This window comes from Panthera onca, chromosome B4 (genome assembly GCF_046562875.1).
Source record: "Panthera onca isolate mPanOnc1 chromosome B4, mPanOnc1 haplotype 2, whole genome shotgun sequence".
Classification (NCBI taxonomy): domain Eukaryota; kingdom Metazoa; phylum Chordata; class Mammalia; order Carnivora; family Felidae; genus Panthera; species Panthera onca.
This window is the reverse complement of record NC_138345.1, coordinates 129,576,476-129,601,315: the sequence shown is the minus strand read 5'-3', so window position 1 is coordinate 129,601,315 and position 24,840 is coordinate 129,576,476. Positions and strand designations below refer to the sequence as shown.

The window sequence follows — 24,840 nt, the reverse complement described above, 5'->3', positions numbered from 1 at the left end:
CTCTTGGGTAAATACTTAGAAGTGCAGTGGATGGATCGTATGTTTAACTTTTTAAGAAATTGCTAAACTGTTTCCACACTGGCTGTACCATTTTAGACTCTCACCAGCAGTATTGGAAACTTTCTATTTTTTCGTTGCCTTGCCAGCATTTAGTCTTTTAAACTTGAGTCATTCTAACAGGTATGTAGTGGTCTTGTGGTTTTCATTTCCAAATGAATAATGGCAGTGAATATCTTTTCACAGGCTCTGTTACCATCTCTGTATCTTCTCTGGTCAAGTGTCCAAATCCTTTGCCCATTAAAATATATATATATTGTGATTACTTGTTTTCTTGTGGTTGAGCTTGGAGAGTTCTTATATATCTTGGATACAAGTCCTTTATCAGATACATGCTTTGCAAATATTTTCTCTCAGCTGTGGCTTGTCTTTTTATTCTCCTTACAGTAGCTTTTGTAGAGCAGAAACTTTCAATGAAGAAGACATTTTATTAGTTTGTCCTTCTACAAACTGTGCCTTTGGTGTCATATCCTAGAAGTCTGCCTCATCCAAGGTCATGAAGGTTTTCTCCTAGGAGTTTTACAGTATCATTTTTTACCTTTTTATAGTCTGTGGTCCATTTTGACAACTAGATGTAATATATGGTATAAGGTTAGGATCTCGGCTCATTTTTATTGTGTGTGCATATCCAGTTGTCCTGATACCATTTGTTGAAAAGACTATTCTTTTTTCTTTTTCTTTTTTTTTTTATGTTTATTTTTGAGAGGGAGACAGAGACAGAGTGTGAGCAGGGGAGGGGCAGAGAGAGAGAGGGAAACACAGAATCTGAGGCAGGCTCCAGGCTCTGAGGTGACAGCACAGAGCCCAATGCAGGGCTCAAACCCACGAACCGCGAGATCATGACCTGAGCTGATGTCGGATGCTTAAACTGACAGAGCCAGCCAGGTGCCCTGAAAAAACTATTCTTTATCCACTGCCTCGCCTTTGTACCTGTGGATCTATTTTTCCATTTCCTATTCTGTTCTATTGATGCACTTTTCTGCCCTGATACCAATACCACACTGTCTTAAGGGATGTAAGTATTATGGGAACCAGTAGACTTCAGAAAAGTGACAGCAAACTGTCACAAACCTCAGGCATAGCCTGTGATTCCAGTCCACACCTGGTGAAAAGATCGTTCAAATCTTCAAAACCTATTTTTAAACAGTGGAACGAAATGGAGAGAACTACCATGGTCACGAGCCAGAAGATTTGATATTCCCGAGATACTAATTCTCCCCAAACTGATCTTTAGATTCAGTGTAATCCCAATCCAAATCTAAGCAAGTTTTTTTTTGGTAGTAGAAATTAACAAGCTAATTCTAAAATTCATATGGAAATGACAAGGGCCTCGAATAGCCAAAACAGTTTTGCAAAAGAAAAAGTTGGAGCACTAACACAGCTTGATTTCAAGTTACAGTAATTAAGACAGTGTGATACTGGTGTCAGTTTTGAGGTATATACATACCTCTTAATGTCATCCAATGAGATTGGGTCAGTTAGGTTTCGCTGCCTAACAAACCTCCCCAAGACGTAATGCCTTAAAACAGTGTTAGTCGTTTACCTGCTCTCAGTTCCGCAGGTCAGGAATCTGGGTGGTTCTTCTTGTCGGGGTTGGCCGGGCCTGGGTGTCTGGGATGACCTCCCTGTCACATCTGGTGGTTGGCTAGCTGATTGGTCTGGGGAGCACAGCTGGAGCAGTTCCCCTCTATTCCACTTTGTTTTCCATCCATCCTTACACGGTAGTCTCAGGGTTCCAGAGCATAGCAAGGGAGGGCAAGTCCCAGTGAACAAAACACCTGTCAGACCTCCGATTGCGTCACATTTGCTGATGGCCCAATGGCGAACGCAAGTCACAAGGAAGGCTAAGACCAATTTCAAAGGGTGGAGGGAAAATCCCACCACTTCATGAAGAGGCTCTGAAATCGTCTGACGATTTTTGTAATCTATCACAGAGGTATTATGAATGAAGGAAGATAAAAGTTTCTGTGGAGGGTAAAAGGCTCTATTATGTAGCCTTATGTAGAATCATTTGTAGACATATTTCCCTAACAGCATTTGAATATCTGTAGTTATTTTCTGTTCTAAATGGTGTATCTTTGGTGCGCCTGGGTGGCTCAGTTGGTTAAGCGTCCAACTTGATTTTGGCTCGGGCCAGGATCTCACAGCTCATGAGTTCAAGCCCCATGTCAGGCTCTGCGCCGACAGCATGGAGCCTGCTTGGGATTCTCTCTCACTCCTCTGTCTGCCCCTCTCCTGCTCATGATCTCTCTCTTTCTCAAAATAAATGAACAGTAAAATAAAAAAATAATTAAAAATAAATAAAGGCATATCTTTACCCTTACCCTTTATGTACTGTCTGTCTTTCTGGATTTCCAGTGAATGTCTATTGGCCCATTTTTTACGGATACCTTTTACTTCTTAGTAGTACTGATGTAGCGAAAGAGTAATTAAAGACACTTCTGACAAAAATGTTCATTTCTGGCCTCACTGTTTGCATGCCTTGTCTCTCTCTCCAGATAGAATAACGCATTTCAGCCATAGCGTGGCTTATTCTGTTATTACCCATACTTCCTTGTGTACCGTGTGTCACGCAAAGGAGTCCTTTCTGTACACAACTTCTCCGGTAGGTATAATTTCAAGTGTTTCCATCGGTGTAGAAAATTCAACAATTCTCACAGCACCTTACAACCAACAGAACTTTTGCGTGAATATTTTTGAATAGGCTCTTGACTTCGTGCCATATATTTACCTGCCTGCTTTTCTTTACGCGTGCTACGTATGGCCCCGCCCCTTCCGTGCTGTTGTATGCGTTTGGAATGCTGTTCCACTGCCTCAGAGCCCCCCACCCCACCTGGAAAACTCTTTGCCACAGTTCATTTTAACTGCTCGTGAAATATTCCTGGCTTCCGTTGCTCTGGGGAGTTCGATGGTGGCAGTGGTGGCAGCTGTGGCCTTTCTCCCAAGTCACAGTGTAACACATGTGGCATCTGTCAAGTGGTATTTTGGTGTTTATTATTTTCCACTCTCTCTCCCTCGCTGCCAGCTCTTTGAGAGTTTTTTCAATTTCTAGGGCTTCATGCGATGTTGGGGATATCTTGGTTGAACAAATGGGTGTTGACTGAATGAGCAAATGAGAGATGGTCTGTTCCTGGTTGTCAGTCCATTTCGCTCCGATTTGTAGTTGCAGGTAATTGCAGACCTTCCCTTTTCACATGCTGATAGGCATGTGCTGTGTGAAAGGTATTGGCTTAAAAAAAAAAAAAGGTATTGGCTTAATTCTTTTTTTTTTTTTTTTTTTTTGAGTTTATTTATTTATTTTTAGAGCGGGGGCGGGGGGGGGGGGCAGAGGGAGAGAGAGAGAATCCCAAGCAGGCTCCGCACCGCCAGTGAGGAGCCCCCAATGTGGGGCTTGAACTCACCAACCACGAGATTATGACCTGAGCGGAGGTAGGACGCTTAACCGACGGAGCCGCCCAGGCGCCCCGGTATTGGCTTAATTATTTGAGAGAAATACAAAGTTGAACAGACAGGTCCTGCCCTTAAAGAAGTCGCCTAAGAGATTAAACGAGCATTGCTAAAAACATACAAGGTGCTTAGTGTGCTATAAGTCAGCTAAAGGTAAAGTACCATGAAGTTCAAACAAAAGAGAAATGCCTTCTGGCTGGAAGTAATCAGGAAGAGCTTTGTGGAGCAGATTGCATTTAAGGGAGACCTCCAAGGGGTCTGTTTTAAGGTTTGGTCATTTTGAAATGGGCACGAAAACCATACAATCAAAGGCACAGAGCCAAAAAAACAAGCAAGGTAGCAGTCCAGTCCACCTTGATAGAGGCAATAGTAGGTGGTTGAATGTATCAGCAATTATTTTTGTACCTCACTGTCACTTGGAAGACGACGAAGTATTCCAAGATAGAAAGTTTTGTTCCGATTTACATGCAGGTATCGTGTCTATTGTCCATTCTGATCATGAATTTATAAATTTTGCTGCCATCCTTTTACTGCTGTTACTAAAACGGCTCTCTCACACAAAACTTCTCGATCCCTATTTGCTAAATTCAGTTATCTTTCCTAAATTCTCATTTTTTAAACCTTTCTGTATTTCTGCTTGACATCGCTATATACTCAACTCTGGTATCAATTTATGAAATACTTTCCCTAGTGTAAGAGACACAAGATAGAAGAATAGTAACAGATGTCCTCTATGTCCTGGCTTTTGTGAACAGTACATGATCCTGCTTAATCTTTTTTATCCTTTGTTGCTATTTCTGCCTTCTAGAAGTGAGTATTCCTTAAGGTTCTATTTTCAGCCCTTTGCCTTGTATCCACTGCTCGTTTATCTTTCTTTTTTTTCTTTCTTTCTTTCTTTCTTTCTTTCTTTCTTTCTTTCTTTCTTTCCTTCCTTCCTTCCTTCCTTCTTTCTTTTTTCTTTCTTTTTTAAAGTACATAGTGGTTCAGTAATGTTGTGGACTAAATCAGTGTGGGAGAACATTGCTCATTTTTAATCTCAACCACATTCTGCTGTTGGCTGTTCCTCCCATGCTCCTGTTGCCTCTTCATTTCTAACCCTGACCTCTCTTCTAGGGCTGCCACCTACACCTCTGAGCACTTGTTAGACATTTCCTGTTGGATGTCCTGCCATAACTTTAAACCAGTGTATGCTTCTGATTTTCCTGTTTTATCAGTGTGATACTTACTTGGCCAGTCAGCTCAACTTAGAACCTTAGTGTTAGATTTAATTACCTTTCTCTTCTACCCTGTATCCGAACAGTCTGCAATTCCCGTGGATGCTGCCCTTGTAATGTCTCCTACGTCTCTACCTTCATTATTCCTACTGCTGGCATGTGGTTTTGCATTAGTAATCTGTAGATGATTGCAATTGTGTAGCCTCTCCTCGGCCTCCCTGCCTTCAGCTTGTTCCTCCTTTCCGTTCTTCCTATGGCCACCAGAGCTGTTTTCACGAAACAGTTTTGTAACAACACTCTTCCCTTCTCAAACTGTCTTTAAAGATGAGGTCTGAAATACATACATAGCTTGATGTCCTAGGCTCTCCACAGTGAATCCAACCTACTTTTCTTAGCATTTGCCACTATTTACCCACAGTTGTCTAGACTGGTCACACTGGTCCATAAGTAGGTCTTGCGTATTTCTAACTACATATTTTACCTATATATATCTCTGTCTTTCTCTGCCTCGTCCCCTTCATCCCCATCTATCTCAAGCCCTGTCTGTTTTTGAACTGCTGTGTTATCCCTGTACACAGCAGTCATTGGAATCTTCTAATATTATTGTCACTAAAACTAATTTTATACCTTAGACGGAAGTCCTTGCAGTCTGTGTTAAGCATCCTACCGTGGACACTCTTGGTAGGATTGTGGCGTAGGCAGAAGGGAAGGAAAGAGAGAAGGAAAAAAGAACAAGAGAGTAGAAAAGAGAAGAATCTCCCAATACTGTCTGGCTGTCCGGTACTTGGTAAGTCTTGAGATGCCTCCGAGACTTAAATTTCATGAATCTCAAGGTAGCTTCTAGATACCTCACTCTTAAATATTACTAGGTCCGTTTCTCTCTGATATCATTACATTCTATCTAACACATGTGTTATAGGTACGTCAGCTGTTGAACTGTGATCTGGGTGTCTTACTAATGAGATGCATGAAATATATATGAACAGCCATTTTCTGTATTTATAACTGATGAGTAAACAAAGACTTCAATACTATGAAAGCAGTCATAATATTGCAAAAAGTGTGTACTTTTTCAAATGGCATATATTTTAGAATTTTATTTTGACTATATTACAATTTAAAATTTTTTACGAGAGGTGAGTCAACAGGCAAGAAATACAGGGAGTTATAATTGAGATGCTGAATTATTTTGTCATTTTTCTGAAGGGGGCTAATTATTTAAACTAGTTATTAGTTTAAATAATTATTAAACTATTAATAGGCAGAATCTAGGTAAGACATGGTTAAGTTTGTTTATCATCCGTGTCCTCCAGAGAGTTTATAGTCAGGCCATCATGTAAAGTAAAGCAAATGTGATAGTATAGAGGCTGAGAAAGTATGGCTAAGTTTTAAAGTACTTATACTCAAAGGAAACTGTTTTGATTCCCTTAAACTTATAAAAAGATAAATTATAGGAGCACCAAAGGCTAATTTAAATGTATTCAAACATATCAGAAGTTTGTCTTTAAAGTAATAAATGAAAACCTCCTCACCGTCCCACCCCCCCTAGAGATGTAGGTTTTGTCATATGTGTGTGTATATAAATATATGTTACATACAGTACATGGTATATATGTGGCATCTGTTGGTATGTGTATCGACCAGTAAGTTATATGTGTGTGTGTGTGTGTGTGTGTGTGTGTGCGCGTGCACGTGCACGTGACTATGTAACGTATCTAAGATATATAAAGCTTACAAATTAAATACATGATTTATTGATTGATATACAGAGATACATATGTGCATTTAAAAATATGGAATTACACTCTCTACATTATTCAGCAATATAATTTTTTTCACTTAATATTGTAGTCACATCTTCTCACCCTGTATGTATAGATCTATCCTCAAGAAGAATTTAAAGCTCTCGAAATTGACAAGGCTCGCAGTAACATATGTGGAGACCATTTTCAAATTTAAATTATATAGGTTGTTCTTGGGGCGCCTGGGTGGCCCAGTGGGTTATGACTGTTGGTTTCAGCTCAGGTCGTAATCTCACGGTTTGTGGGTTTGGGCCCCGTGTTGGGCTCCACGCTGAATGGCAGGGCTTGCTTGGGATTCTCTCTCCCTCTCTCTGTCCCTCTCCCTCTCACGCTTTCTCTCTCAAGGCAGATAAATAAACTTACAATTTTTTTTTTATCAGTTCTAGAATTTGAATTATAGTGTGTCATCTTAAATACAGTACCATCTGGGAACTTCTGGGATCTTCCGTAATTAATTCACCAAATATTGAACGGAGTTAACTCATGAAATTTATCAGCCATAGTTCATTATTGCAGCCCTCCGTGGTTTATAAGACGTGCATCGTTTCCCAGTCTTCCTATCGAGAGGAATCTTGATACCAGTCACATCAAGGATGTAATAGTGATTTATGTTAGTTTACAAGTATCTTATGTGGCCAGTACTGCTGTACTGCTCTGTATGAAATGCAGTAGGGTGGATGTGGAATGGTATGGTGTACAAGGAGTAAGAAGGGTTGGAGAATTATTTGATTTGTGATTAGAAGCAGAAATTTAGTGGGGCGCCTGAGTGGCTCAGTCGGTTAAGCGTCTGACTTCAGCTCAGGTCGTGATCTCGCCGTCCGTGAGTTCCATCCCCGCGTCGGGCTCTGTGCTGACAGCTCGGAGCCTGGAGCCCGTTTCGGATTCTGTGTCTCCCTCTCTCTCTCTGACCCTCCCCCGTTCATGCTCTGTCTCTCTCTGTCTCAAAAATAAATAAACGTTTAAAAAAAAAAGTAGAAATTTAGTATCAGATTTTATTACAGAAACATTACTTTTGTTATTTCTTAGTTACCGCTTTAATAGTGGTGTAGGGGATAGTCAGAATGTATATGAAAGGCCCTTAACATGTGACAAATCCAATCAAAAATGTTATGAAAATGTTATGAGGCTCAGATAATCCCGAGTCAGAATTGACAAAGCCAGAGGCTCATAGTTGTGAGAAAGTGATACTGTGGACGTGTTCATTAAGAGCAGCTTTGAAAAAAATGTTATTCTTTGTGTGAGAAGTGACTTATGGTGTTTAATTTTGTGCTGTAGCCTCCTTTTGCCTTTTGGTTTTACCTGTGTGCTTACCTATTTCCCCCAAGACTGTAAAGTCCTTGACAACAGGACTGTGTTCATTTCTCCAGTGTTTAAGCACGGTACTAGATGTTCAGTAAATTTTAAAACGTTACACTGAATTAATGCATTATTGTATCTCGTGTGTAATGCACAGACCCAGTATACCAGCGATCTGAAGATAATCTAGTACGTTCTAATGGTCCACCCAATCTCTTAGAACCGATTTTAGGTACATGTTTCACCAAGAGAACTATCTTAGATGTGCTAAAGCCATTTTGACTCTTAAAAAACAATTTCTTCTGAACAATCCTAAAATAAAATGCAATGACCATAAAAGGAGGAAAATTGCACCGGGGGCGGGGGGCACAGCAATACATAAACTCTCACAAATGCCTCACAGTTGCATTTAATCCTTATGGTTTAATCTTACTGAAACATGTTATAATATTACTGGCTCTCCAAGATTAGGGAGATCATAGCCCTTGAAACTAATTTAGAATTATTTACCATTTGAACTTTTGAATGCTTGCGCCAAGTAGGGAATTTCTTAGGAGCACTAGTTATAAATAGTGTGTCCCTTACTAAGCATTCACTTTCTGCTCACTGTATGTCCTATTTTCTAAGAATTACTTAGCAGTTGTCTGGTTTTATTTTTGTTTATTTTTTGCATTTTTTAGCAGTCCTCTGGTTTTAGATGGGCTGTCTCAACTTTGAACCCCAACCCGCCGTGCTTTATCGGACTGACTTAACACCTGTCCATGTTTGTTCCTGCTTTTAATATCTGGCATAGAAATATGCGTGCACATGTGTGTTCGTATATAATGGTAGGGTGGGTATAGCAGCTTCCTAACAGAGGAAGAGCAACTGATTTTCTGAAAAGACCTTTCCACCCCCACCTTTTTTGCAGACAGCCGGAGTTAATCCTTACATGTTTGATTGGAACAGCTGAGAGAGTGTGTTGCATATCTGAAGGTCTCCGGTGGACTCATGTTGCCTCCGAGCTGGGGCCACCTCCCTCTTTTCTAGTGCCGATCCTGCCAGCTGTCCCGGCCTCTGTTAAAGCACAGCGAAGGAGGTGTTAAATGATACACAAACATACACTGTCATGAAAGGGATCCCTTTACTGCATGTAGCGGGGCGACTTCTTTTTTCTGCCCTTCCTTGCCACGACAGAGGGGTTTTATACTGTTAATCCTAGCACCTGTCTCTGCCGGAGACGGTTAGGAGGGGTGTGTGTGGCGTGTGTGTGTGTGTGCGTGTGTGTGTGTGTGCGCGCGTGCGTGCGCGCCACCCTACCCAAGGAGGAGTAGAGAAATAACACCAGACCCATCTGCCTTTCCATGTCCTGGATTGGGAGTGTTCCCCTCTGACGCATTTGAAGCCGGGAACATATATATCATTTGGATCCTGGATACCTTGTGCTTCCTGCCGTTGTTTTTTTGTTTGTTTGTTTGTTTTTTACTTTTTGTTTTTGCCTCTTTAAGGAGCCCGTGTTCTCTGTCCTGGCTGTCATTCTCTGCCTCTTGAGTTTCTGGTGGTGGAGTTGTCAGTTTGAACCCACCAGAAATAGCAAGTCTCTACTGTAGTTTTCAGGCTGTAACTAGTAACTCAGTTGGAGGTTTTTTTGCTTTTCCCCTGAACGCTTCTTCTGTGTAGTGTTGAATGTTACTGGGGTGGACGCTTGGGCTGAACCAAGCTCCAGCTTCATCATCTGAGCCAGCAGACCTATCTGCGTAGACTGGGAGGCAGCCAGAGATTTTTGGGTGCTACCTAGTCCCTTTGGACAGGACAGCCAGATCAAACAAGGCAAAAGCATAGACGCTTTTGGTACTGTCTTTATCTGAAGATATTTTTCCCCTTTGCTATGTATGGTGTATATTGTATGGATTATCAATATCCTGTTGTCCAGGTAAGCTGAGGGCTATAACGTTTTTTTTGTTTTTTAAAGTACCATTTGATTGATGTGAAGGTTTTATGGTGGGATGAAATGCTTATAAGCTTTCTGTCTTTTGACCTGGTACCACTCAGGGCATAGATTTCCCATGGTACTTTGCTAATTTGCTGAAACAGAAGGTTTGAGTTTTATAGTATTGAGGACTGGGCAGGGGAGGTTACTTTCAACTCTAGAAGTTCTTGAAACTTCAGAGAGATTCCTGTGCGCGTGTGCGTGCGTGCGTGCCTGCGTGCGTGTGTGTGTGTGTGTGTGTGTGTGTGTGTGTGTGTGTATGTGTGTGTGTGTGTTTAAACACAGCGAGCTTGCCATCATAAATGTAACATACTAAGTCACCGTATTAAAGTATACTTGAGGCTTCATTCTGAGTACATGACAAGCACAGATGGCGGTTGCTGTTATGTTTCAGAAAGGTAATGTATGGTGGGGCACTCTCTACACACTTAATGTTTTAGACTGTTTTGTGATGGGATTAGTGGCATCTTATTAACTTACTGAAGTCTAGAATCAGAAAATGTCAAGTCATTATGAAGTGTATTCCAGATATCTACCATTTGCCTTTAAATTAGTAGCAGTATAGTGAGTGAAGTTAAAGTATCCTGGATTCTGATTCAAGCTATAGCGTTAACCACCTCCATGATATGCTCAAATAGCTTCATTTTACTTGATTTCACTCTCCCTATGTATGAAATGAAGGGGTTGGACCAAGTGATCCTTCATAGGTCGCGATTCTTTGAAATATTAATGGATTGTGCTGAAAACTTAGAACAGGAGGATAAAAACGGTTAATACAGTTAATTCTGAATTACAGATACTAGCAGTTTTCTCAGTTTGTTTCGGTTTACTTTTATTTTCATGGTACTTCATTATTTTTTCCTTTGAAATGGCCATTTCTCTAATAATTAGCTCCTAAGCTGTAGGTTGGACAGAAATGCATAGGGTTAAAGGAAGTGACAAACTAACCATTACATCCTATTGTGTATTTTGGGCCTAAAGGCTAACCAGGCTATTTTTAATTGAACCTATTGGGTAAGCTCTCCAGAGGAAACTCCCAGCTCTCATTCATGGCCACCAGGATTGAAGTCAGATGGGAGGGGATGTGGTTATGTTTCTTCAACTATGCGTTTTACTTATATTCTGTTGTATGTATGTGTTTCCATTATTTTGAGTTATTCAGGTCAAGGGTGTTTACCACAATGAGGTTTTGATATATTTGTGGGTCTTACTTACCTGTGGACTGTTTCTCTACTGGCATAAAACAGTAGATTGGTCCACATAAGAGTTTAAGGCTGAAAGTGTCATGAGACTAGATTAAAAACAAAGCTTCTTCCAAGTAAATATTGATGTGCTTTTGAAGAGAAACATCTGTGAGCAGTATTTTTCTGAGACCCAGCTAGCAAAGTAAGGGACTTGTAGTAACAGTTGTATAAGTAAAATTGCGGGGAAAAACTGGAAAAGCAAAAGTGTTCCCAAAGAAGATTGAAGTATCAGAGATCTATGGAAAAAATAATTATAATGTATAAAAGAAGTTTTGGGGTAGGAAACTGGCCACCTCCCAACAAGGGAAAGGTGGTGGGGTGGATTAAAGCATTCCTATTTAGAAATTACAACATTTGCTAGTCTTTAGCAGTGCAATCTTATTCGTTTATGATAAAATGTATTTGACACCCTAAATCTTTTTAGTCATTAAGTTTTAGTATTGGTAAAGGTAGCGCTCAGTGTTTGAAACAACTCTTTCCTGGCTTTGCTCCATTTAGTAGCTATATTCTATCTGAAATTCAAGTAGCTTACAAATGCAGATAATGAGATTTTAATTTTAAGAGTACACTCTCTATTCCACCACATCAGGGAAATGAATGAGATTGGAAAAACAATTTTAAGTTGAAGGATCCAAAACTATTTTACAATCTTATTTATTAATTCAGTTAGGGAAACAGTTTTCTTTCAGCGCCTTTGTAAATGGGCAATAGATAGTTGTTGGCCACCTAAACTTTATTTATTAAAAAATTTTTTTTTAAATCTTTTTATTTATTTTTGAGACAGAGAGAGACAGAGCCTGAGCAGGAGAGGAGCAGAGAGAGAGGGAGACACAGAATCTGAAGCAGGCTCCAGGCTCTGGGCTGTAAGCACAGAGCCTGACCCGGGGCTGGAACTCACGGACCGTGAGATCATGACCTGAGCTGAGGTCGGACGCTTAACCGACTGAGCCACCCAGGCGCCCCTTATTTTTTATTTTTTAAAATTTACATCCGAATTAGCATCTAGTGCAACAATGAATTCAGGAGTAGATTCCTTAGTGCCCCTTCCCCATTTAGCACATCCCCTCTCCCACAGCCCCTCCAGTAACCCTCAGTTTGTTCTCCATATTTATGAGTCTCTTCTGTTTTGTCCCCCTCCCTGTTTTTATGTTATTTTTGCTTCCCTTCCCTTGTGTTCATCTGTTCTGTGTCTTAAAGTCCTCATGTGAGTTGAAGTCATATATTTGTCTCACTGACTAATTTCACTTAGCGTAATACCCTCCAGTTCCATCCACGTAGTTGCAAATGGCAAGATTTCATTCTTTTTGATTGCCGAGTGATACTCCATTGTATATATATATATATATATATATATATGCCACATTTTCTTTATCCATTCATCCATCGATGGACATTCGGGCTCTTTCCATACTTTGGCTCTTGTCGATAGTGCTGCTATAAACATGGGGGTACACGTGTCCCTTCGAAACAGCACCCTGTATCCCTGTATCTAGGATAAATGCCTAGTAGTGCAATTGCTGCGTCGTAGGGTAGTTCTATTTTTAGTTTTTTGAGGAACCTCCATACTGTTTTCCAGAGTGGCTGCACCAGCTCGCATTCCCAGGCCACCTGAACTTTTATCTCCACTGTAGTTATAAAATTTTCTTACTGGCTTCTGTCATATTCTTATACTTAGTTAAATTAAAGCTCCTCACTGGATAACATGTGTGGTTCTGTACTGATGCATTATGCCATTGGAAATCATTGAGGATATGGCTGAACAGTATTTTTTTTAATTAAAGATTTGGCACCTGTTTTTTAAATTGTTTCTAGAATTGCTAGTGTTGAGATAACGAAATAAAGTGAGTTCTCAACATAAGGCAAAAAAGTATTTTCAGAACTTGACCATTCATTGCTCTTATTGTTAATAAAATCACGCCTATATTAAGAGTACGCAATTGAAATTGGTTATCTTATTAGTTATGATTTTTGTAGAGCCGAGTCTAGACCAAATCAGGTTAAAATACAGGCAGAGTAAATAGATAGGGGCTTGCTTGCTGTGATTTAAAGGACAATGACTATGGTCTCCCTGCCCAGAAAAAAAAAATCTATTTGTTGAGAAACTATTTCTGAAATTATTCTTTGGGATTAAACATTACTGCCTCTGGCTGGATGTTTAAAATGTAACTTGTTAGGATGGCTACTGTAAAACAAACAAACAAACAGAAACAAAACAAAATAACAAATGTTGGCAAGGGTGTGGAGAAATCAGATCCCTTGTGCACTGTTGATAGGAATGTAAAATGGTACAGCTGCTGTGGAAAACAGTATGGTGGCTCCTCAAAAAATTAAAAATAGAACTCCCGTCTGGCCCAGTGTTTCCATTTATGGGTATATACCCCCCCAAATCGAAAGCAAGGTCTCAAAGAGATAGTTGTGTACCCGCGTTCACAGCAGCGTTATTCACAATAGCCAGAAGGTGGAAGCAATAACCCAAATGCCATCAGTGGATGAATGGTTCACCGGAATATGGTAATACGCACAATGGAATATTAGTCTTTAAAAAAAAAAGAAAAAGAGGCAAATTCCAACATAAGCTGCAACATGGACGAACCATGAGAGTAGTCCTGCTGAGTGAAATGAGCCGGTCACAAAAAGACAGGTACCATATGATGCCACTCATATGAAGTACCTAGGGTAGTCCCATTCCTAGAAACAGAAAGTGCAGTGGTTGTTGCCAGGGGCTCACAGGGACAGGAAGAATGGGGAGTTATTGTTTAATGGATACAGAATTCCAGTTTTAAAAAATACAGAGCGTTCTGGAGACGGATGGTGGCAATGATAGCACATTACCAACCTGTATGATACCAGTTGACCCTTGAACAAGACAGGTCTGAACTCTTTTGGTCCACTTTTATGTGGATTTTTTTTTTTTACAGTTTTGTAAATATATTTTCTCTTTCTTATGGCATTCTTACTTTTTTCTCTAGCTCTATTAAGAGAATACAGCATATAATACATTCAACGTACAAGATATGTGTTGATCGTCTCTTTATGTTACCTATAATGCTTCCAGTCGACAGTAGGCTATTAGTAGTTAAGTTTTGGGAGAGTCAAAAATTGTACATGGATATTCGACTGCGTGGGGGATGAGGGCCCTTAACCCTTGTGTCATTCAACAGTCAGCTGTACTAGAAAATCACCGAGGGTAAATTTTATGTTACGTGTATTTTACCACAATACAAAATATCAAGGGGAAAACATAACCCTTGTGGCAGGTTAGGGTTTCCCTATTATCACCGTGTGTCCTGAGGCACCCACTGAACACGTTGGCACCAATTACCATTTTGAGGTGAATGGGGCAGTTGGAGGAAGAAGAAGCGAGGTCTTCCATTGGAGGGGGTGTAGCCAAGTGCTTGAGGGTTTCGGACAGCCAGATACAGCTTAAGGATCTTAGGCATCTGGACGATTGGGAGACAGAAAGCTGCCTGTCTGAAAGCTCCATTTGCCTACAGCATGCTCGGGTCTGCAGAATGTTGTGGAGTGAATTAGCCCACGGCTGTCCACTTCTTTGGGGGAAGGCGACCTGGATGAGGTGCAGGGAACATATGTATTCTTTAATTTCTCATTTTGAGAATTTTTTTGAGTGCCTACCGTGTGTCAGGTACTGTGCCAGGCACAGGGATTTGGTGGCGAAGAAGACAGGAGAACGTCCAGTAATTTAGTGGGAGACACAGCGTATTTTGGTATTTAGCCTTGGGGAAGCAGCAGACCCGTCGCAGTTGTCATAGATTCACCAGCTGTTATTATCTTGATCATCTGGTTATGGATAAATTTGTTTAGATCCCATCCCATTTTCATATTTGTCTAAGATTTCCTTAATCTCTCACTGAATACAGGGAATGTGTACATAATTTCAGTTGTATGTGTGACTTTAGTCGAGTAGACTTTGGGATTTTTTTTTAAAGATACAAGAGTATGTTACTCAAATCTAGATACTAACTTGTAAAGTAACGTTCTCTAACTTTTCTAGCCTCACCTATGTCTTAGATAGGTATGTTATTTGGGGTCTCGTTCTAAAGGTTTGACTTTTGAGGGATAAGAAATAAATAGGAGGGTTATTCAGGTTTTATAAGCATATAAGATGCTTCCCTCACCTTTTTTTTCGAGAATGGGTTCTATGTAACTGAACCCTGCCTAAACTAGAGGAAAGAAGTGGGGAAATAATAGAATTACCCTTAATTTGGCTTCATTTATGCTAAAGGGAATGTGGGGGGAAAGGATATTAAAGTGGCATTGTGTTAGAGATGCTTCTGGGAGAGCATTTAATATCTATTAGGTGTAAATTGTTATTTACATTTAGGGTTATTGTGTGGGGGCGTGCTGTGAAAAGCTTTTATACTAACAAGTTTTTATTATTTCAGGAAATGCTATCCCTTTAATGTTGCTTTTCACTTGGGTGTCAGAGGCGGCCTGGGAAAATAGGAGCAAAACCTCCCTTCTAGCCGGGAACTGTTGGATCTGCTTTTATAGCATTGCTGGTACGTGGGTGGAAGGTACGGAAGTTGAGTCACAGCTAATGTCAAATTGTGCAGAGCAGGAAGAGCACCTAAAGTTGTGAGTTTTGGGTTTTGTTTCGTTTCGTTTTGTTTTTTAATCAGTGGGCATCATTTTGTCTAGAATCTGAACTATTCTACGAAAGTGAAAACTGAGGCCTTTCTCCGACTCTCCTTTTTTACCTCTTCCTTTTAACTTCACATTTCTAAGATACCGAAGTAAATTTGTAAATTTGAACATATTCCCAAGTATCCTTTTGGGAGAAAAGAACACTTTTATACCGTTTTGATAACAGCATGGATACTCTTCATTCTCAGGTGCCCATGTATGTGAAGTAAATGGTTAGAGCTAGAAATCAAGGCATTCTTGTTTGATTTCAGCAAACATTTCTTCATCTGCTGTGTATTCAGGCAGTGCGTTAGGAACTGGGGATACGGTATGAAACGCACAATTCCTACCCTCAGGTCGTTCACCGTCAGTAACCCCAACAGTTAGGAACCATCGGCTAGGTCCCAAGGCATAGGGAAAAGGGGTACCTAACCTAGATGTGGGAACAGGTAGGGCCAGGAAATGCTCTGGGGGGGGGGGGGATCACTGAAGTGAGCTTTGGAAGATGAATTAACCAGTCAGCCAGATAGAAGGCCATATTCAAGGGCGTAAGAATGTGAAACAGAAAAGAACAGAAACGCGGTGTCATTGCGGAATGTGGGTCAGTGTGCTAGGAGCAGAGAAGAGCGCTGGGTGGTAGGAGAAGAGGGGATCAGAGAGTAGAATGAGGCCGGGTGACGTGGTAGGCACCTAATAAGAGTTAGACCTTCCCCCCCTTTTAGGCTGTGGGGAATAGTTGAGGATTTGAATCAGGGAAATGGCATGGTGGGGTTTGCACGTAGAAAGAGGTCCCTGGTGGTGGTAAGCACCTCGGACAGGAAGAATGGTAGATGGGAGGCAGAGGGCGCAGTAGGAGGCTAGATACCAAATAACGTGGTCAGAACTGAGTTTGTGGTTCTAGGGACAGAAAGAAAGGGCAGGTTTCATAGAAATCAGAAGGACTTCCAGTTTGGTGTGGTGTTGAGTGAGAAGGAGGATCTTGGAAGCAACCCAGACATTCCATCCCAGAAAATGCCCTGGAATGAGTTGCTCCTTGGTACCCTACCGGGCATATTCAGCCACTAGGGACTCCAGTTGTTTTGCTGGGTCAGATCCAGGCTGTTCAACTGCACCTTCTTTCTCTTGGGCACCAGGGAGCAAACTGTCCTCTGTGATACAGGCCTTGAAAGCCAGGGACACACTTCAAAATATCCTTCAGTTTGTTCAGTGCTCATTATGATGCTGTTATTCGGTGTTTATGAGAACCATCGTAATATTTCTTTGGATGTTAGCTCACACTAACTCTTTCTTGTGGTGATGACTGTTCTAAGCTCATCTGCCATATAAAATGTCGGTCCTACGTGTACGAAAGAAGCATGAATACCAGGCCAAAGGAAATTTGCGTCCGAGCCCTAGTCCTGGCCTTTTTGCGTGTAGGGATTCCTCATCTGCCTCTATATTTTAAAAAAGATTTTTGGGGGGACATGTTGTCTTTTTTAATGTACAGAGGCTGCAGTCACACACAAACTTCAAGAGAACTGTGACTTTCGTGAGGGTAGTGAATGCGTGATGGGGAGTGGGGGACTCTGTCTTGCTTAAGGTGTTTTGCCGCTAGCACTGTAGTGGACCAGTGGATTCAGAGAATGGCATACGGTGATTCTCAGGTTTGTTTCTTATACTAGAACTGAAAACATAAGTAATTCTCCCATAAACGTGATTGAGATTTTTCCCAAAGTCCACTGGGTTGCCTTTGCTTCCAGTGAAACTCACCTACCTCTTTTCTGCTTACTCTGTATTTTTTTTTTTTAAACTCGACTGCATTTATCTCCTAACTGGCTTTGCAGTTACAAATTGAGAAAATGCAAGGTGTTCTACCTTCCAGATCATTTCTAAAAATGTTAAATAAGAACAAGCCTAGTACTGATCTATCCCTTTTCTCCTAGTTGTTCCCTCCTCACCCCCAATGTTTAAAGGTCCCATCCTTTGGTACATATTTCCTTATACATTGTGGATTATACCAAAAGTATGCAGTTATCTGTTAAATGCCCAGAATAGTGCCTGACTTATTGTAGGTATTCAGCAAATGGCTATGCTTATGCCAGTTTCTTCAGGTTCTCCAGATTGGTGGTTCCTATGTTCTTTTCAGAATTGTTAAAATGATTATTAATGTGTGTAGGAGTATGATGATGTTACATTGGGCAGTGTGCCAAACCAAGGCTGGTTATGCATTTTGCTAAACAAATCCTCGTAAAGATAGCAAAACACTATGCATTCTCAGTGTGATTTGTGATTTTAAATTTTGATTTCTTTCGTATATATCTTACACATAGGAAGCTTAATTTTAGGATTAATCTGTTTGCCTTTGGGTAATCTATCAGAGATTATAATAATAAACACATAATGAAAATACAAATAAAATCCCTTTTTTAATGTTTATTTTTTTATTTTTTGCGAGAGAGTGAGAGAGAGTGCAATTGGGAGGGGCAGTGAGTGGGGGGGAGATGGACAGAGGATCTGAAGCAGGCTTTGTGCTGACAGCAGAGAGCCAGATGCTGGGCTCCAGCTCACCAACTGTGAGATATGACCTGAGCGAAAGTCGGAAGCTTAACCAACTGAGCCACGCAGGAGCCCCAAAATCCTTTTGTTTTTTTTTAAGTCATTTATTTTGAGAGAGACAGAACGTGTGAGCCAGGGAGGAGGAGGAGGGAGGGAGGAGGGGGGGGGAGAGAGAGAGAGAGAGAGAGAGAGAGAGAGAGAGAGAGAGAAAATGAATCTCAAGCAGTCTCAGTGCTCAGCGTAGAGCCCCTCACTGGGCTCAATCCCACAACTGTGAGATCATGACCTGAGCCGAAATCAAGAGTCAGGTGCATAACTGATTGAGCCACCCAGGAGCCCCAGAATACTTTGGAGTAGGCCCTTATTCGAATACCAAAAAAAAAAAAAAAAATCTTCATTTTTATGTGAAAGTGATAAACACCGTAAATTCATCATCCACACAGATTATTTTATTTGAAAATTTAATAATTTAAGGTAGAGAAATTATGAAATTTACATTGGGAACTTAAAGACCAGCAAGATCACTTGTAAAGGGCAGAATCAGGACTTAGACTAGGACTTCTGGACTGAGTCACACCTTTATGCTTTTTTTCACTCTTGTTTTAGTAAGAAAACATTAAAGAAACTCTTATGTCCAGTAAACATTTTCCCAAATCTTTTATATCTGTAGCACATGGTAGTAAGAATTACTGTTTACAATGATGGCACAGATGCCCAGTGTATAGATAAGAAGGAGTTTATGATTTTCAGTAGAGGCTGAAATACCGAGGGCGGGGAACACAAAGGGCAGATTCTCAGTTAACCAGGATTTGTAATGAACCTGGAAGCCTTAGGCAGTCAAATTTGCATACACCTTCCTATACACCTTAAGTTTCTTAAGCAGTCTTGTTTATAGACACTTTTTTCAGAATCCCCAGGTTTTTAACAGTAGAAAAAAATAAGCACTCCTATTACCTTCCTCCTGTCTTTTGGTCCTTTGCAGGCATTAGACTGGTTTAGGACAGGCAGATTCTTGCCGGTTCCCATTCCTTGAAAACCTTCCTGTAAGTGGTCATTCAGCTTTTCACATCTTTCATTAAATCCACTACAACTATAAACTGTACATCAGTGGAGATATTTTTTAAATACTTTTTGTTTCATTTCTTGTTTAATTATCAGGTATTCACGGGTGGAATAGTTTAAATCTGTATTAACTATGGTGAGCTGCTGTGAATGCTTCCAGTGCTGTGTAATTAATGCCCCCATAACAGATATTCATTCCTTAAAATATGCCTGCACATGGCGCCTGCCCCTCCCTCCCTCTCTCTCTCTCTGTCTCTCTCTCCACACACACACACACACACGCACACGCACACGCACACGCACACACGCACACACCACACACGCGTGCGCAAAGCACACAACAAACTGCCATTCTCCGGCAGGCCTGTTTCTGGAGTTGGGAGATGTCAGCCTGCCGGGAGGGGGTGGGGGGAGGAGGAAGAGGTGGGGCTCTACTCTGATTAATTACCTTAGGCATTCAGGGGTGGGGCTTCCTTCAGCCATCTGCCTGAGATATGGGAGGGAGCTGGAGAAAGAAGGAGGGGGAGAGACTGCCAGAGAGGAAGAGAAAAGAAAGGAAGAAACGCTAGAAAGAGAAAGGAAGGAAAACGGGATAAAGGGAAATCAATCACCCGCCCTTAAATAGCTGGCTTGGGGGGGGGAGGGGGGGAAGGAGAGCTGTGGAGGTGTGCCCCAGCACGACCGCCCTGAAGGGTTCATCATCTGTTCCGTCTGGTTTATGGAGAAAAAGAAAATGGTAACTCAGGTAAGATTGTGTTTCCTCCGTGTGTTTCTTTTCTGGTTTCTGGGATCTAAGTAAAGATATGGGGGTCGGGTATACTAAACAGAGTTTTAATAATGATTGTCTTCCCAGAAAAGGCCAGATTTATTGTTATTAACTGAAAAGTGTTAGTCTGTGTCTGTTGAGAGAGAGAGAGAGAGAGAGAGAGAGAGAGAGAGTGTGTGTGTGTGTGTGTGTGTGTGTGTGTGATGTGTCCGTATCCTTTTTTCTCTCCCCCTCCCTCAGCTCCATAGCAGATTCCTGTTTCCTGTTCTGTGCAGCTGTAGCTCAGGAAAGACCCTGTGGGGATTTGTCTACCTCTTTGTCTTGGTTCTGAGAAGAGGGAGGGAGAGAGACTGCAGAGGTAGGAAGAGATTCTTACAGACTGCCAAAAAGAGGGGAAAGGGACCGACTTCCTTTTAAGAATTGCAGAAGAATTTGTGTTCTAGGGAAATCTGATTCCTGATTCACTCTGGTTTCTCAGGGCTGGCTGTGGAATTGCAGTTTCGCTGCCTTCGCTCTACATGGCTTGTTAAAAATGAAGGCTGGAAAAATAGGCTTCGTTTTCATGGCTTTGTTACTGGCAAGGAATGTTTTCAGTAGGAACCCTGGGAATATCCAGGTGTAGCTGAGGCAGGTCGAGCTCTCCCCGAAAGGAGAACAAATCTGAACGGATAAGTGACAATCACACGGGCATTAAAAGGCATTTGAAGGAGAGGGAGTCAGAAATGGAAGATCTCTCTCCGCTTACTCTCCCTCTCTCTCTGTCTCTCTCTGCCTGTCTTTGGTTATGCCAGGCAGTATCTAATCTGCATTTTACCAAGTCATTCCTGACAAACGGAAAGGTGAATAGCCTTCCATGGTTCCCCGGGCAGTGCTCTTTTTCTCATTGGCACCTTCTGTATGTTCCTTTACCCTTTTTCCTTTACACGTAGATAGGGAATGATGAGGCTATGGTTGGAGTGAAGTCATTTGCATGGTCGAGCCTTCCAGTCCTTCAGGCTCAGACCTAGGATCGGTGTCACGCCAGGCTTTTATGCTCTGTAGGGAAATTTCATCACTGGACAGTGCTTTCCTTTTAAGGAGGTTGCCCTTTTTTTGTATTCTCTCTTCTCTTTTCCTCTCCAAGTTACCACCACCGGAGGGCGAGAGAGTCGGCTAGCTCTCTGGATAGAGGCATCATTTTAGGGGCAGGAACAGTGTTCCGTTAAATGTTATATAATGCCCTGCAGTGCTGTTTGGAAAGAGGGAAAGCATCAGGGAGATGCTGCCAACATGACCTAGAGGGAAGGGGAGTTTCAAAGAATGTATCTTTCCAAAGTAATTTTTCACCAGATCTGAGTTCAGAGATTATCGAGAAACCCCTCCTCTTTTGGAAAGGAGAGAAATCTTGGAAATATTTTCTCTTCCACTTATCCCTTCGCTGTCAGCCTAATTAACTCTTTTAAAATATTGCTTTACTTTTTAAAAATTTCCATAAAAGAGAAGACCTATTTCTGGATTCTCTTTGTTGCTTGGGAGATGATACTTCTTAACCTTGGAGCCCTCATTCAATTTTCATTAACTGGCAATATTACAGGGCAACAGCTCTCTCCTTTCTCAGCTATTACTGAGGGCTTTTCAACTACTTGACTTTTCAATATATATATTTTTAAATCAGTGAAAGAGTTCTCTAAAGTAGTGCTTTTTATAATCAGAGGTTTTCTGTGGCCTCTTGGAACATGTGCCCTGAGTTTCTGGAGGAGCGTGTGTAAAACACAAGTTAGAACGCGTGCTTCTGCACACTTGATATTGTGATCTGAATAATTGGTATGTAAGGAAACTGGAGTTTTAGCAAGTGAAGCAGAAGAGAGAAATAGAAACGGGGAGATTTCTTGGTGGTTAAGAATTCTAACAGATTTAAAATCACGGTGATCGTCTCAGGATGTGCAGGATGCTGAGAGAGGAAGTTGCTCATCTTTGCCCCTCCCGAATTTCTACAACCGGGAAGTGCAGAATATCAAATTTGTGGATTTTCCGTGTGGCAGCATTTTTGTTTTGGTGTATATACTTTCTGTGTCAGTGTAACATACGTAGTTGTTAGTAATCTAGAAAAAAAAAAATGAAAGGAGATAACCAGATGGGCCAACTCTTTCTTTGTCCTTACAGGTTTGGGGTTTTTTGGTTTTTTGGTTTTGCTTTGTTTTGTTTTGATTTGCTTGTTTTTGTTTTCCGTTTTTCAAGCCAGACATGTAATCCTGGTGTTTGATAATGATCTGTCACATAGACTTTCTGAATATAAAACGCGTGTGCCATTTAGGGTTTGGTTTATCAAAGTTAAATGGCTTATTATAGCATAGTATTTACTGTCTTGACTAGTATATTAAGAGAAGTATTTAGATCTGTTTTTATCATTTTGTCACCTCGGTTCTTTGCATATTGGATCTTGACATTCCTGTATCCCTTAATTTTAAATTAACTGCTCACTTGGTGGAAGAAAGGCAAAGTGCTTTCAGATCGATATTAGATCCATATCAGCCGTTGCTCGACGGGTGCACCTTATTATTATATCGGCTGTGGTTTTATGAGGCCCCTTTTTGGTATAATTAGCAAACGGCTCTGCCGTTTACAGTAGGGTAATCAGTGTTTTGCCTTGAAAGAAAAAGCAAAAGACAGTTTAATCACAAAATTCTGTTATACTAGACAGACATGCCCAGGTGACTTTTTAAAATAGAACTTCAGGTCTACCCGCTGTTCGTGTGAATGGTGTAGGTGTATTTATTTCTCTGAGATACTCTTGTTATTTCTGAGCAAGTGAACCAAATTACTACATCTCTTCACATCTATGAAAATAACCATGTAGAAGAAGTCATTCTTGTAATAGGTATAAAATTAGAAAAACAAAATTGCAGTCGACTTCAGTGAATAAGAAAAATGGTTGGCCTGACTCAGACTCAGTTACGCTATTTGTTCTTGAAGGGGAAAGTCTACCAGGCAGAGAGGAGAAAGGTTGTACGGTGTGGTGGATGTGAAAGAAAATTTTTGTACTCTCCTGTAGCGTAAGACTGCCAGTTTCTGTGGAACACAAAGCCCTCCCTTTCTTGGACAGCTCAGTGCTTTGCTGGCATTTTCTTCAAAATCTGTTTTCCATCAGGACCGAGAGGAGGGAAGGTGTTAAGAATAAGGGAGGTTGGAAAGGGGGCTGCTGTTCCTTTAAATAGTGCAGGGAGCCCATGTGGCAGCAGGCCGGCTCTGGAGTGTATTCTTTTGTAATGAATCACCAGTTCCATTGTCTGCTATCTCCCCTCTTTGTAGCTGGAAGGCTGAAGTCTTTCACCTGAGCTGCTGCCCCGTCGCTATTCTGTTCCCGGGTGGTTGGGAGAAGAGGAGAGGGAGGGTGTTCTATGCTTTAATTAAAGACAGATAACTGAGCAGGTATGTTTTGCTTTGTTTCATTTTCCCGTGTCCTTTCTGGGTTTGGTTTTTTGGAAATGAGCCGGAGTAGGGAATCAGTTCTGAGATTTAGCTACGCGTAGTCCATTTTCTGTGGATTTTGGAAGTACTCGGGGATTACTCAGTCTCCATTTTGTGGCCTTGCTTCAAAGCCCTTCCATTCTCTTGCCGGCCGGTTCCACCCGAACCTCATCCCAGCCTCCATGCCCAGAGCCTGGGCCCACACGGTTTGTTTTGGCACACTTTCCACTTTCTATGGGCTGCGCAGGACTCTGGGAAGTTGGGGGTAGGTGCAGATTGTGGGCTGGAGACTAATTTATGTTCCTTTACAATGAACCAAAAAAAGGCTCACTCTTTCCGAAGATTTGGTTTCTTGCGGAATTCTTGTACACTGCTCCGTATCTTTACTTCTAACCATTTCCTTGCCAAAGCCAAGATGGGCTCTTGAAAAATATTGCTGTGCTAAAAATGACTAAGCTTTCCTGAAAAGATACCCAGAATTCCATAAATGTGATTAAATCTGAACAATTTGGACTCGGTAGATGATTCTCTTCTTCCCAGCCACCCCCCTACCCCCACTCCCACCACCCAAACACACACCTTTTTGCCCTTCCCTTTTTTTTCCTTTTTTTCCTTAACTTTATCTTTCTCCTTAGTGCTGCAGTCCAGACTAGGTAAGCCTTTGATAATCTGCTCTGCAAGTTTGCATTGTCACCGAGGACGTCTCCGTGTGGCCAGGTAAATGGCGCTCCTCCTCCCTCCCGGTGACAGCGCCCGGCGGAAAGTCTTGTGCTCTTCCCTGAGATTTTCACACTCCTGTCTGTACGGATGGCCATGTGGAAATAGCTTCATCTCTCCTTTGACTTGGGGTCTGTGGAGTCCTCAGATGAAAACATCTCTTGGGGTAATTCCTCACCTTGGGTGGTTTCTCGGGCATCTCTGTGCCGTACTCAGGTGGTCACCTGTGATGATTCAGCTCCTCTGCCCAGTGGCCCTTTTCTGGTGTGCCATTCCTCCCTGGAGCCCGACGTGGCTGGTGTCCCAAGGCATCTCGTCCTGGAGCCGGAATCCCTCTCTTCCTGTCTCTTCGTTCCCAAACCGACCGGCCCCGTCTTCCTTAAACTTTCTTCGCAACACTGGGGCTGTGAAACACAACAAATGCAAACAGAACACGCCCCTGCCGCAGATGCCTTGCCGTTTTGAATGTAGCAGCTTTATTATTGGGCTTCGGTGCTCGACCTCCAGCCTAGGCAGCTGGGAATGCTGCAGTCCGCCATCATGCTGTTTGTGGTGTTCCCATTGCCCAGATGCTCATACGTCCCTTTGTTTCTGTTAGAGTGATGAAATTCGGGGAGCCTTAGAGTCCAATAACTCATTA

The 24,840-nt window shown here is 41.6% G+C and overlaps 1 protein-coding gene across 26 annotated transcripts in view; it reads left to right on the top strand.

Moving 5' to 3' along the window:
* The window catches only part of RBFOX2 (RNA binding fox-1 homolog 2), a 286,269-nt gene that overhangs the window by 163,565 nt on the left and 97,864 nt on the right, over nucleotides 1-24,840 (top strand). The window contains exon 1 of one of the 26 annotated variants that reach the window (XM_081796240.1): nucleotides 19,694-20,015. The exons of 24 other annotated variants lie outside the window; for them this stretch is intronic. In XM_081796240.1, coding sequence (XP_081652366.1) covers nucleotides 19,989-20,015 — 27 coding nt within the window. In that variant the 5' untranslated portion in view covers nucleotides 19,694-19,988. Of the gene's footprint in view, nucleotides 1-19,693; nucleotides 20,016-23,324; nucleotides 23,445-24,840 lie in introns of those variants that run through there. One more of the 26 variants, XM_081796247.1, reaches the window with a different exon arrangement.